This window comes from Temnothorax americanus, unplaced genomic scaffold, assembly GCF_048541705.1.
Source record: "Temnothorax americanus isolate GAGA-0224 unplaced genomic scaffold, ASM4854170v1 Scaffold116, whole genome shotgun sequence".
Lineage (NCBI taxonomy): Eukaryota > Metazoa > Arthropoda > Insecta > Hymenoptera > Formicidae > Temnothorax > Temnothorax americanus.
Window position 1 is genome coordinate 227,283 of NW_027509249.1, and position 15,218 is coordinate 242,500.

Below are 15,218 nucleotides of genomic sequence, written 5' to 3' on the forward strand. Positions count from 1 at the left end.
TAGCAAAGAACGATTCTCTCCAAATTTTTATGGGATCTCGTCCTTGTGATAACAAAACGATTTAGAAAGTATTTGCAATAATCCGCGGTTCCCCTTAATTGTTATTAATTTTTTATTGATAAATTATTCAGCGGCGACCAATCGCAAAAAACGATTCTTTCCAAATTTTTATGGGATCACGTCCTTGTGATAACAAATTGATTTAGAAGGTATTTGCAACAATCCGCGGTTCCCCTTAATTGTTATTAATTTTTTATTGATAATTTATTCTCTGGCGGTTGATAGCAAAGAACGATCTTTTTGTTATCACAAGGACGTCATCCCATAAAAATTTGGAGAGAATCGTTTTTTGCGATCGGTCGCCGCTGAATAATTTGTCAATAAAAAATTAATAACAATTAAGAGGAACCGCGGATTGTTGCAAATTCCTTCTAAATCGTTATATTGTCACAAGGACGTAATCTCCTAAAAATTTGGAGGGAATCGTTTTTTGCTGTCGACCGCCAGAGAATAAATTATCAATAAAAAATTAATAATAATTAAGGGAAACCGCGGATTGTCCCAAATACTTGCTGAATCGTTTTGTTGTCACAAGGACGTGATCCCCTAAACATTTGGAGAGAATCGTTCTTTGCGATCGGTCGCCGCTAAATAATTTATCAATAAAAAATTAATAACAATTAAGGGGAACCGCGGATTGTTGCAAATACTTTCTAAATCGTTTTGTTATCACAAGGACGTGATCCCATAAAAATTTGGAGAGAATCGTTCTTTGCGTTTGGTCGCCGCTGAATAATTTATCAATAAAAAATTAATAACAATTAAGGGGAACCGCGGATTGTTGCAAATTCCTTCTAAATCGTTATATTGTCACAAGGACGTAATCTCCTAAAAATTTGGAGGGAATCGTTTTTTGCTGTCGACCGCCAGAGAATAAATTATCAATAAAAAATTAATAATAATTAAGGGAAACCGCGGATTGTCCCAAATACTTGCTGAATCGTTTTGTTGTCACAAGGACGTGATCCCCTAAACATTTGGAGAGAATCGTTCTTTGCGATCGGTCGCCGCTAAATAATTTATCAATAAAAAATTAATAACAATTAAGGGGAACCGCGGATTGTTGCAAATACTTTCTAAATCGTTTTGTTATCACAAGGACGTGATCCCATAAAAATTTGGAGAGAATCGTTCTTTGCGTTTGGTCGCCGCTGAATAATTTATCAATAAAAAATTAATAACAATTAAGGGGAACCGCGGATTGTTGCAAATACTTTCTAAATCGTTTTGTTATCACAAGGACGTGATCCCATAAAAATTTGGAGAGAATCGTTCTTTGCGTTTGGTCGCCGCTGAATAATTTATTAATAAAAAATTAATAACAATTAAGGGGAACCGCGGATTGTTGCAAATTCCTTCTAAATCGTTATATTGTCACAAGGACGTAATCTCCTAAAAATTTGGAAAGAATCGTTTTTTGCTGTCAACCGCCAGAGAATAAATTATCAATAAAAAATTAATAAAAATTAAGGGAAACCGCGGATTGTCCCAAATACTTGTTGAATCGTTTTGTTGTCACAAGGGCGTGATCCCCTAAACATTTGGAGAGAATCGTTCTTTGCGATCGGTCGCCGCTAAATAATTTATCATTAAAAAATTAATAACAATTAAGGGAAACCGCGGATTGTTGCAAATACTTTCTAAATCGTTTTGTTATCACAAGGACGTGATCCCATAAAAATTTGGAGAGAATCGTTCTTTGCGTTTGGTCGCCGCTGAATAATTTATCAATAAAAAATTAATAACAATTAAGGGGAACCGCGGATTGTTGCAAATACTTTCTAAATCGTTTTGTTATCACAAGGACGTGATCCCATAAAAATTTGGAGAAAATCGTTCTTTGCGTTTGGTCGCCGCTGAATAATTTATCAATAAAAAATTAATAACAATTAAGGGGAACCGCGGATTGTTGCAAATACTTTCTAAATCGTTTTGTTGTCACAAGGACGTGATTCCCTAAAAATTTGGAGAGAATCGTTCTTTGCGTTTAGTCGCCGCTAAATAATTTATCAATAAAAAATTAATAACAATTAAGGGGAACCGCGGATTGTTGCAAATACTTTCTAAATCGTTTTGTTATCACAAGGACGTGATCCCATAAAAATTTGGAGAGAATCGTTCTTTGCGTTTGGTCGCCGCTGAGTAATTTATCAATAAAAAATTAATAACAATTAAGGGGAACCGCGGATTGTTGCAAATACTTTCTAAATCGTTTTGTTGTCACAAGGACGTGATTCCCTAAAAATTTGGAGAGAATCGTTCTTTGCGTTTGGTCGCCGCTAAATAATTTATCAATAAAAAATTAATAACAATTAAGGGAAACCGCGGATTGTTGCAAATACCTTCTAAATCGTTTTGTTATCACAAGGACGTGATCCCATAAAAATTTGGAGAGAATCGTTCTTTGCGATTGGTCGTCGCTGAATAATTTATCAATAAAAAATTAATAACAATTAAGGGGAACCGCGGATTGTTGCAAATACCTTCTAAATCGTTATGTTGTCACAAGGACGTGATCCCCTAAAAATTTGGAGAGAATCGTTCTTTGCTATCGACCGTCAGAAAATAAATTATCAATAAAAAATTAATAACAATTAAGGGAAACCGCGGATTGTTGCAAATACCTTCTAAATCGTTTTGTTGTTACAAGAACGTGATTCCCTAAAAATTTGGAGAAAATCGTTCTTTGCTATGTTCTACAATTATTTATCGAATAATCTATAATAATTAAAACATGTTTTTATATCAAACCGATGAAAAAACAGTTTGAATATTGTAAAAAATATTTATATATAGATGAATTTAATCTTTATTAATTAATAATATTTAAGAAAAGCCCAACGGCTAATAATAATTAACCTACGATACGTTCGGACCCCCTGAGGAACCCACATGATATTCGGCCTTGTCCGCGGGACGTTCCGCTGCTAGCTCCCGCTGCTAGCTTCAGCGACATCGATTCTTCCGCGCTTCTCCGCCTCGTTACCTAGCAGTCAGGTCGAGCGAAGAGCGTGGAAACATTTGAACGGATTGCGGCTAGCTGATCCGCAGTATCACCGACCCGGTCCCATCGACATCCTGCCATCGGCGCAGAAATCTTCGCGTCGTTACTTCGGGATGGCCGTCGCGTGGGAAAGAAGGGCGAACCAGACGCCTTCAATTCCGTCTTCGGCTGGGTTCTCGTCGGTTTGGTATCAACGCAGGCGCCGGGATCCACACATTCGTTTATGACTCTCGATTCGTTGGACGCATCTCTTAGTCGATTTTGGCAACTAAACGAGATTCCATCCGTCCCACCGTATTCGCAGGAGGATAAACGTTGCGAGGAATTATTCGCTCAGACCACGCGTCGGGACGCGTCCGGTCGTTTTGTTGTATCGTATCCTTTCAAAAAGGATAAACCTTGTTTTGTCGGCACGCGTCAAGTAGCCCTAAATAGATTTCGCGCACTTGAGCGTCGCTTTAAATTAGATGCAGAGTTTAAATTGAACTATAACAAATTCATGCAGGATTATTTGAATAACGGTTATATGAAACTGATTGAACGGCCGTTCCCGGTGGACGGACCTGTATTCTATTTGCCCCATCATGGGGTAGTTAAATCGGATAGCACTACCACAAAATTGCGGGTCGTATTTGACGCCTCGGCGAAGGATTTGAACGGCGTTTCGTTGAACGACGTATTGCGATCCGGGCCTAAGTTACAGACGGATATAGTCGTGATATTGTTGAGGTTCCGGGTAGGCCGCGTGGCGCTCACTGCGGACGTCAGACAAATGTTCCTTTGGATCTTGGTCGAGCGCGGTCAATGTGACTACCAGAGAATAGTCTGGCGTTTCTCGGAGAATGATCCGATATTAGACTACTTGATGTTGACTGTCACTTTTGGATTGACGTGTTCTCCGTTCCTGGCAATCGCCTGCTTGTTGAAATTGGCAACGGAAGGCAAAGTGAGCTACCCTCTGGCCGCGGCGGTCTTGGAGGAGAGCGTCTATGTCGACGACGTGGTGGCGAGCGCCGAATCTGAGGGGGAAGCCCGTGAGCTTCAGCGGCAGCTACAAGCTTTGCTTAAAACCGCGGGTTTCGGGCTCAGGAAATGGGCCAGCAGCCATCCGTCAGTCTTAGCAGGTCTCGATCCAGAGCTTTGCAGTCAATCATTGCTATCGTTTGAATCCTCAGAAGATCAGTTTCTCAAAGTTCTCGGACTTTGTTGGTATCCTCAAACGGACAACTTCGGCTTTCAGGTCCACCCGTTGGACAGAGATTGTACCAAACGCACCATTCTCTCGGAACTGGCTCGTATTTTCGACCCGTTAGGTTTTCTGACTCCCCTTACGTTTGCCGCTAAAAGACTGATACAGCAACTCTGGGTGCTCAAATTAGAGTGGGACGATAGGCCTCCTTCGGAAATATGTTCTCGATGGGGGCGATACAAATCGGAACTCCCCGCGCTAGCTTCCATTCGCATACCTCGTACTATCGCCATGGCTAACGTAATCCGACGGGAGATACACGGATTTTGTGACGCGAGTGAACAGGGCTACGGAGCCGTTGTATATATTAGAATCGTCGCCGAGGACGGGGTACTGATTCGAATGCTCAGCGCCAAGTCAAAGGTGGCCCCGTTTAAGGCCATCACCTTGCCGAGACTCGAGCTTTGCGCAGCCGTTTTACTGTCGGACTTAGCGGAGTATATCGGGAACATCCCCCGGCCTAAGATTACTATCGACGGCACGTACGCGTGGTCTGATTCCGAGGTCGCGCTCGCCTGGATACGTTCGGCCCCCCACCGTTGGAAGACGTTTGTGCGTAATCGTGTGGTCCGCATCCAGTCCAACACAGATATCTCTTGCTGGAGACATGTCGACACCAAGTCTAACCCCGCCGATTGTTGCTCAAGGGGCTTGTTTCCTCAAGAATTAATGGATCACCAGCTTTGGTGGACTGGCCCTGCGTGGCTCGCCGAATTCGAACCCACTCCAGAAACGATATTGGAGACTGACAATTTTCCGGAGGAAGAAAAATCTCATGCTTTTGTTGTTGTAAATCCTGCTGATGTCGTAAACTCTGCTTCTGTTGTTGATTCGCTTCTCGATCGTTTTTCGTCATTGGATAAACTCGTTAGAATATTCTCTTATTGTCTTCGTTTTGTTAATCGACTCAAGTCGAATTCACCGCACAGAACTCTTGTCGTAGACCAAGTCGAATTCCATTCGACCCTGCTATACCTCGTTAAAGTTGTTCAATTTTGTCGCTTTGCAGAGGATCTCGATAGATTGAAACGCAATCAGAATTGCTCCAAACCTCTGCGACAACTCGCCCCTTTCGTGGACGCAAGCGGAGTCCTCAGGGTGGGCGGTAGACTCACGCACTCCGCAATATCTCATGAGGCCAAGCATCCCGCGTTATTGCCCGGTAAGCACCAGCTCACGGAACTTATAGTAGAGCGCACCCACCGCCTACACTTGCATCTGGGGCGTCGAGCGTTGCATTACCTACTACTGCAGCATTTTTGGATTCTGGGGGCCTATCAGGCCATCAAACGTTGTTTGTCGCGTTGTTACCAATGTTTCCGGGCGAACCCGCGTACCTTGCAACCGCCCATGGCGGACCTACTGCTTGACCGGGTACGTCAGGCCAAACCCTTCTCAATCGCCGGGGTCGACTACGCGGGCCTCTTCTTCGTATATAATCGTCGTTCTCGCGGGGCAACGCCGTTCAAGGCGTACGTGTGCATTTTCGTTTGCTTTACCACAAAGGCGGTTCATTTGGAACTTGCTTTTTCCTTATCTACAGACTCGTTTTTGTCGGCTCTGAGGCGTTTCATCGCTAGGCGCGGTCGCTGCTCGCGGATCTACAGCGACTGTGGCACCAATTTCGTGGGGGCTCAGCGCGAGCTCGTCAGCTGCATGGAGGCGACCTCAGGGCGAGAACAAATCCAGTGGTCCTTTAACCCCCCTTCCGCGCCACACTTTGGTGGCCTCTGGGAAGCGGGGGTTAAGGCGACAAAGACCCACTTGAAACGCGTGGTGGGAGCGCAGATCCTCACGGTGGAGGAATTCAGTACCTTCCTAGCACAGGTAGAATCCATCCTGAATTCCCGACCTTTGTGCCCCACCAGCTCGGATCCCCACGACCTCGGGGGGCTCTCCCCGGGGCACTTTATCACATTAGAGCCGCTCGTAGCGGTTCCCTATCCCGACCTAGACCCGGTGCCGATAGGCAGACTCGATCGATGGCAGCTGGTGCAGCACATGCACCAACAGTTCTGGAAACGGTGGCATGAAGAATATTTACACACCCTCCAGCAACGACCAAAGTGGTTAAAGCCGGCTGACGCGATATCAAAGGGCACGTTGGTCCTTCTAAAAACCGAAAACTCCCCTCCTCTGGCGTGGAGACGAGGGCGCGTCGAGGAATTGCATCCGGGTCGTGACGGGGTCGCCCGGGTCGCTACGGTGAGGACGGCGGATGGCCTCCTTAGTCGCCCTCTGGTGAAGCTGTGCCCTCTGCCGATGGACGGCTCACCGGTGTATTTTGGTGGGCGGTAATGTTTGGCGCACCGCCGTGTATCATAGTGTAAATAGTAGTTAATTATAAGATTGATTTCGTGTTGTCGTTTCACATTGTTAATGGTACGGTCCTTGTATTGATTAATTATACCGGGTTAAATTATCGCGCCTATTAGCGAAACGTCGGTGGATCGCGATTAGTACACTTGTCGATATTCGCGCGACTCACCCGACTCGTGCTGCCCGCCCACGGGTGGCATCCCCAATTATGAGAAGAATTCGGTACTCGCTCGCGCCGTACTTCGTAGGTGCGCGAGCCGAAGAACGCCGAAGAGAGGCACTCACCAGTCGAACGTCGTGAAGCTCACACGTTACTGTTTTTGCATGTGCAAACTCGGAGTGCTCGGTCGCCTATCGCAGACCACGAAGGCCTAATCGCTTGATATCCTGCCTATCTGTGACTGCTTGCTATCCTGCCTATCTGTGCCTGCTTGCTATACCTGCCTGTCCGTGCCCGCTTGCTATACCGGACTGTTGCATGCTTTCGCCTTGCACGCCAGAGATCTCGCCAACGGGAGGACGACGTCGACACCCAGGAGGCGCCGGGCAACGACACGGTGAGTCGCCTCGCATTTTTGATATTCGCTTGCTTGCTTCGCTTTATTCGCTTTCGCGAGGGCACGGGCCCTCTGGTCCTTCGAGAAATTTTGTTGACCAATCGCAAATCCGGGAAGCGCCTCATACCCCCCCCGTGCAACGTGTATTAATACCTTGAATTCAATGTTTAGGTATCCTAGGTTGCCGATGACGAGGTCCACATAGTGCGCTCCGTAGTTTTCGGTGTCTACGTGTTATAATACCTTGAAATTGATGTCTAGGTGTCCCAGATTGCTGATGACGAGGTCCAGATATTGCGCTCTGTAGTTTTCGGTGTCTAGGTGTAATAATACCTCGAATTCGATGTTCACGTGTCCCAGGTTGCCGATGACGAGATCCAGATAGTGCGCATCATAGTTTTCGGTGTCCAGGTGTAATCGTACGTTGAATTCGATGTCTAGGTGTCCCAGGTTGCCGATGACAAGGTCCACATAGTGCGCTCCGTAGTTTTTGGTGTCTACGTGTATTAATACCTAGAATTCGATGTCCACGTGTCCCAGGTTGCCGATGACGGGATCCAGATAATGCGCTTCATAGTTTTCGGTGTCCAGGTGTAATCGTACGTTGAATTCGATGTCCACGTGTCCCAGGTTGCCGATGACGAAGTCCTCATAGTGCGCTCCGTAGTTTCCGGTGTCCAGGTGTAATAATACTGTTGCGCTCGCCGGGTCTCTCACTTTCTCACAAGCACTCGCGGCGCGCATTCCGTCACTCTCACAGAAATAAAGAAAAACTCGTTGTTATTTCCGAAAGGAACTTTTTTAATAAATGGCTCGATAATACAGAGAGCTCAGGATGACACGTCCGAACGTGACGGTATCCCAGCTAAATCTGAACATCAGGTATAAACAACATCTAGTAGAAAATCAATATTTAATTGAACATCGGGCAATCAATATTTCTAAACAGGCGTTACTAAGGGCGATTCGCATCTTGACGGAAGTCGGCCCGTTGCACGCTTCAGCTCGGAGTCAGAGAAGTATACCGGGCGGCGCGCACGCAACACTGCCCCCCTTCTTCAGATTGTCGTCCCGACAATCAGAGAGGCAGCTTGCTAAAACTCCTTGGAGACTGCTCCTTGGTCGGTTTCCTGCCCTACCCTGGGCTGCTGCCTCAGGTTACCGGGCTCCGTCCACACCTCGTCTCCGGGTTTTCTCAAGGCCTCTTCTTATAGAGCTGGCCAGGCTCCACGCGAAGATCCTGCTTAACGCCGGGTTTCGCCGCCGGTGTTCCTCTTCCCTCTTGAGTTTTGCGTGCTTGGGTCTTCTTTCTTCGGGATCAGAGGGGGATAGCTTCCGTGGACCCATCGCTCTAAGAGCACTCTGTCCCCTGTCTCGGCATTCGCCCTCAGCCTCACGGGAAAACCACGGTCAAAAACCGTGAGAGAGATAGTCAGAAAAATTTCTCAGGAGCAACTTCTTCAGTTCCCCTGTCGCCATGCTTTCAAATCGATGTTGGAATCTGTAACACAACATTTTAAACGCAGAAAAATTGAACAAAGAACATACAATAAACGATTAGAGTACGGGCTCAGACTCATGTCGAAATAAACTAACACTTCCTAATGATTGGAAAACTACTCTCTTTCCTGAAAAAGAGCCAAACGAACTGCGTGAACTATTTTATTCTTTCGACGAGGAGATTCCTGGATACAATACACGACATCGCTAAGCTTCTTTATTACCACCCATGGTCTTACCCAAGGACTTTGCAATTTCGGGGCCTTTCCCGAAATTCGTTGAGGATTGTAGAACCAGACTTTTTGTCCCGGTTCAAAAAGGACTCGCCTAGAACGTCGATCATACCAAGATTATAAAATTCTTTCAAGAAATAAAAAAAAACAAGTTTCTGTGAAGGATCTAATTGTGAAGATCTTTGTTCAAAAATTGGGAGAAGAGCAGGACAGTCCTCTATTTGAGAACAAATTAGTCCGTGCTCACCCTCCACACTCTTCGTCAAACCGAGAGTGTTTTTGAAAAACCCTTCAAAAACTTCCGCTTTTTCAAGGAAATCAATACCGAGAATACATTCGTCGTTAATATCCGCGACATAAAAGGGCATTTCAAAATTAAATTTGCCCAAAGAAATCGCGGCTAATACACGAAAAATTACCGGCACCCTCTCACCGGTAGGATACCTCAGATTACAAAAATCAAGTGAAATCTGTCTAAAATTCACCGATAATCTCACATTTAAAACTGAGACATCTGAGCCCGTATCTATCCTAAAAGTACAAGGTTTATTATTTAACAATCCGTCCATACAATAATGCTTTCGCGGATCTATACCACCCAGACGGCGTATAATATTTGACGCGCAAACGGGGGCCCGGGCTTCGTCTGTCGAGCCAGCCCCGATCAACCCGACAGAAGCTAGTTTTCCTGCTTCTGTGCGGGGCACTCAGAACGGAAGTGTCCGGTCGCCCCACATCCCCAACACTCTTTTGTTTTTCGGCGTTCATTTCCCTTTTGCTGTTTAAAAGGTTTCTTCGTCTCCGAAGCCTCTTTTTGGCCGGAATGAGATTCTCCCGGCGTAGCGTCTCTTTTTCCCGAAAAACAATTCTGATTTATAAATTTTAGCGTCTTCGAACGCTCGATTGTTATTTTAAGAGACGCTACTTTCTCAACCTGAAGGGCTTGCTTTACGAAACCGTCGGACAACGCGGCGACGAATTGTGAGCTCGCGATTTTATCGCGAACTTCATGCGAACATTCGGGGTACGCTTTTTGCGACAATCTCTCCAGATTTGCACCCAGCGTTGCGAAATCTTCGCCCGGACGCTGTCTTCGATTGGTAAATTGGAGATAATAGTTTTGTGTAAGTTCGCTTTCCCCGAAACGCAGCTCCAATTTCGCCTTTAACTCCGCGTAAGAGAAGGATTCAATCCCGTCGGCAAAAGAATCAAGCAATGAACGCGCTTTCCCACGCAAACACGATGCCAATACGATGGCCTTTTCCGTCTCATTCCACTTATTCGCGACGGCGATGAGCGAGAATTGCGAAAGAAACTCGCGTAACGGCGCGGTCCCGTCGTAAGTATCGGGCTTCAATTTAATGCCGCGAAAGATTTGGTCCCCGGACGCGTCTATACTCGCGTCCGTCTCTCGCGTCGCGCTACTCGCGTTTTTGCCCGAAGCAAAATTATTGGAGGGACTTAGCTGTGAGATCCTCTCCTGGATTCGGCGTAGCTCGTCGTCACGCTGCTGCACCATCGCCGCGAATTCGGCCTCTCCCTGCGTGCGCTCCGCGCGCATCTCGCGGATCTCCTGCATCACCGCCTGAAGCGTGATCACCTCCGTCGTCATCTCTGGGATCAGTGGAGGAGTCGCTGCCCGGAGTCGTTTCCATGTGAGAGCGGTCGAGGTCATATTCCGTTTAGCGCGGCTCGTCTTTCCTCAATCCCGGACGAGCCCCCAAAATGTTGCGCTCGCCGGGTCTCTCACTTTCTCACAAGCACTCGCGGCGCGCACTCCGTCACTCTCACAGAAATAAAGAAAGACTCGTTGTTATTTCCGAAAGGAACTTCTTTAATAAATGGCTCGATAATACAGAGAGCTCAGGATGACACGCCCGAACGTGACGGTATCCCAGCTAAATCTGAACATCAGGTATAAACAACATCTGGTAGAAAATCAATATTTAATTGAACATCGGGCAATCAATATTTCTAAACAGGCGTTACTAAGGGCGATTCGCATCTTGACGGAAGTCGGCCCGTTGCACGCTTCAGCTCGGAGTCAGAGAAGTATACCGGGCGGCGCGCACGCAACAATACGTTGAATGCGATGTCTAAGTGTGCCAGGTTGCCGATGACGATGTCTAGATAGTGCGCTCCGTAGTTTTCGGTATCTACATGTATTAATAACTTGAAATTGATGTCTATGTGTCCCAGATTGCTGATGACGAGGTCCAGATATCGCGCTCCGTAGTTTTCGGTGTCTAGGTGTAATAATACCTCGAATTCGATCTTCACGTGTCCCAGGTTGCCGATGACGAGATCCAGATAGTGCGCATCATAGTTTTCGGTGTCCAGGTGTAATCGTACGTCGAATTCGATGTCCACGTGTCCCAGGTTGCCGATGACGAAGTCCTCATAGTGCGCTCCGTAGTTTCCGGTGTCCAGGTGTAATAATACGTTGAATGCGATGTCTAAGTGTGCCAGGTTGCCGATGACGATGTCTAGATAGTGCGCTCCGTAGTTTTCGGTATCTACGTGTATAAATACCTTGAATTCGATGTCCACGTGTCCCAGGTTGCCGATGACAAGATCCAGATAATGCGCTTCATAGTTTTCGGTGTCCAGGTGTAATTGTACGTTGAATTCGATGTCTAGGTGTCCCAGGTTGCCGATAACGAGGTCCACATAGTGCGCTTCATAGTTTTCGGTGTCCAGGTGTAATCGTACGTTGAATTCGATGTCTAGGTGTCCCAGGTTGCTGATGACGAGGTCCACATAGCGCGCTTCGTAGTTTTCGGTGTCCAGGTGTAATAATACGTTGAATGCGATGTTTAGGTGTCCCAGGTTGCCGATGACGATGTCTAGATATTGAGTTCCGTAGATTTTGGTGTTTACGTGTATTAATACCTTGAATTCAATGTTTAGGTATCCTAGGTTGCCGATGACGAGGTCCACATAGTGCGCTCCGTAGTTTTTGGTGTCTACGTGTATTAATACCTTGAAATTGATGTCTAGGTGTCCCAGGTTGCTGATGACGAGGTCCAGATAGCGCGCTCCTTAGTTTTCGGTGTCTAGGTGTAATAATACCTCGAATTCGATGTCTACGTGTTTCAGGTTGCCGATGACGAGGTCCACATAGTGCGTTTCATAGTTTTTAGTGTCTAGGTGTATTATTAACTTAAAATTTGAATCGGTGCGTTCAACCAATATTTCGCTAGCTTAGCAATCGTGAGCAGTCGCTCGTTTTCGCTCGTTTCTTCTCCTTTTAATCCATTAGGTCAAAAGAGAGGAAACGAGCGAAAACGAGCGACTGCTCACGATTGCTAGGCTAGCGGAATATCGGCTGAACGCACCCAATGTAGAACACGTAGATATCGAATTCAAGGTATTAATACATGTAGACACCGAAAACTACGGAGCGCAATATCTGGACCTCGTCATCAGCAATCTGGGACACCTAGACATCAATTTCAAGGTATTATAACACGTAGACACCGAAAACTACGGAGCGCACTATGTGGACCTCGTCATCGGCAACTTGGAACACGTGGCCATCGAATTCAAGGTATTAATACACCTGGACACCGAAAACTATAGAGCGCACTATGTGGACCTCGTCATCGGCAACCTGGGACACCTAGACATTGAATTCAAGCTTGATTCATAAGAATCGACTTAAAATTTCCCTAGCGGCCAAATTAAAATTATGTCATGACATAATAAAAATCACTGAATTAAAATTATGTCTAGACATAATAAAAATTGGACGAAAATTATGTCTAGACATAATAAAAATTGGATGAATTAAAATTATGTCTGACGTAAAAATAATTATCAAAAATATCGATACCTGAAGATATCGGTACATATACAATTGCGAACAACATTCAGTAAGACACGCAAATGAAAATAAATAAAGAATTTTACAGTTAACGACTTATTAACATTAATCATGCTTTATTGCGATTATGTTTTATGTTGAAATTGAAAAATATATACAAGGTGTACAACTAAAAAGGTTACAGATTATTATTTAAAAAAAACTAAGCAAAATATTAAATTGTTGTTTTCTTTAGAAATAATAGTCCGTAACACTTTTAGTTTCATACCTTGTATTATATACTGTTTATAAGATTATAAGATATATTGTTTATAAGATTAATATGCGTAACACTACAAAAAAGCGTGATATCCGTACAAAATTACCTTTTTAAAAAAAAGGTAAAAAAGAGCGCCAAGTACACGCATAGTAGTGTATATGTATTATGTTGTTACTCTGTTATGTTGTTACCTCGAAAAAAACAAAGTGGTAGTATTATACTTCCAAATGGAGCTTTATCCTGTACATACTGTTTATAAAATGCGTAATATACTACAAAAAGGCGTGATATTCGCACAAAATTACCTTTTTTAAAAAAAAGGTAAAAAAAGGCGCCAAGTACACGTATAGTAGTGTATATGTTGTTACCTAAAAAAAAAAAAGAAAGTGGAAGTATTATACCTCGAAAAAACCTAAGTAACAAGTGGTAGATCTTTATATCTCGAAAAATCTTAAAAAAATCTAAGCAGTAGTATCTTTATTTCTGAAAAATTATAACCCAAGTGATACACGTCACAAAATTATGTTACTTTATCAAAAAGAAAAGTCTCGCTTTAAGTGATCTATTACAATTACAAAAAAGAAATGATATCTCTTTAAATTAGAGCGCCAATTACAGAGAGAACATGTATATTGCCTCAAAAAATAATTGTTGCACTACTTTGAAAAATCTTTACATTGTGTCAATTAGAAAAGAATGTATGATAACAATTTTATAAGATTAAAAAATTTTATTTAATTTTAACAAGGGAATACAAGATATTTAAATATAAAGTTTACATGTGTATTTTTTAATGGTCACAAAGATTTACAGAGGTAACAGTACAAAATACAAATATTTTATTAAAATATTTAATCCAACGAGAGAATACAATTTGTATTTAGATATAAAGTTCATATATGTATTTTTCAATAAAATAAAAGATTTAATGACAAAGAATTACAGAGGTAACAGTACAAAATAAAAATATTTTATTAAAATACATAAATTTTTCTTGTAAAAAAACTTGGCGCTGTTAGACCTCGAAATTTTAAATAAATAAATAAACTTATTTTATACTTCATTATAAGCCGCATTATCCGCCGTCCGCGTCGTCACGCACACCCATATCATTCACTCCCACATCCACGCTGATAATCATTTAATATTACTCCCATCGCATTCTTCTCTGAATTATTTTTATTTATTGTTGTCCTTATTTATTTAAAATTTCAAGGTCTAACAGCGCCAAGTTTTTTTACGAAAAATTTATGTATTTTAATAAAATATTTTTATTTTGTAATGTTACCTCTGTAATTCTTTGTGATTAAATCTTTTATTCTATTGAAAAATACATATATGAACTTTATATTTAAATACAAATTGTATTCCCTCGTTGGATTAAATATTTTAGTAAGATATTTGTATTTTGTACTGTTACCTCTGTAATTCTTTGTGACCATTAAAAAATACACATGTAAACTTTGTATTTAAATATCTTGTATTCCCTTGTTAAAATTAAATAAAATTTTTTAATCTTATAAAATTGTTATCATACATTCTTTTCTAATTGACACAATGTAAAGATTTTTCAAAGTAGTGCAACAATTATTTTTTGAGGCAATATACATGTTCTCTCTGTAATTGGCGCTCTAATTTAAAGAGATCTCATTTCTTTTTTGTAATTGTAATAGATCACTTTTCTTTTTGATAAGGTAACATAATTTTGTGACGTGTATCACTTGGGTTATAATTTTTCGGAAATAAAGATACTACTGCTTAGATTTTTTCAAGATTTTTCGAGATATAAAGATTTACCACTTGTTACTTAGGTTTTTTCGAGGTATAATACTACCACTTTCTTTTTTTTTTAGGTAACAACATATACACTATTATACGTGTACTTGGCGCCTTTTTTTACTTTTTTTTAAAAAAGGTAATTTTGTGCGGATATATTATACTGAAATATATAAAGGCTAATATAAAAAAAAAACTTTTTCTCTCCCACTCATTTCTTCTCCCAGAAAGGTTGTCCGGCTGAGTCTCGAGACGCATTCCATTTGGAAACGGATGAACATTAATGCACACAGTTTGCGCAGTGATTCATTATAAGAGCAGACAAACAATATGTCAAATATATTGAAATGTTAAAAGAATTGATTTTTGATACATGGTAGCTGGATATTAAATAAAAATACGATGCGTTCCGATACTCAACTGGACAACCTTTCT

General features: G+C 42.8%; 1 protein-coding gene across 1 annotated transcript; it reads left to right on the plus strand.

Moving 5' to 3' along the window:
• Positions 1-3,287: 3,287 nt before the first annotated feature.
• LOC143908801 (uncharacterized) lies at positions 3,288-6,611 on the plus strand. The gene has a single exon (XM_077426611.1). It carries the CDS (start codon positions 3,288-3,290, stop codon positions 6,609-6,611), a length of 3,324 nt encoding a protein of 1,107 aa, XP_077282737.1.
• Positions 6,612-15,218: the final 8,607 nt, after the last annotated feature.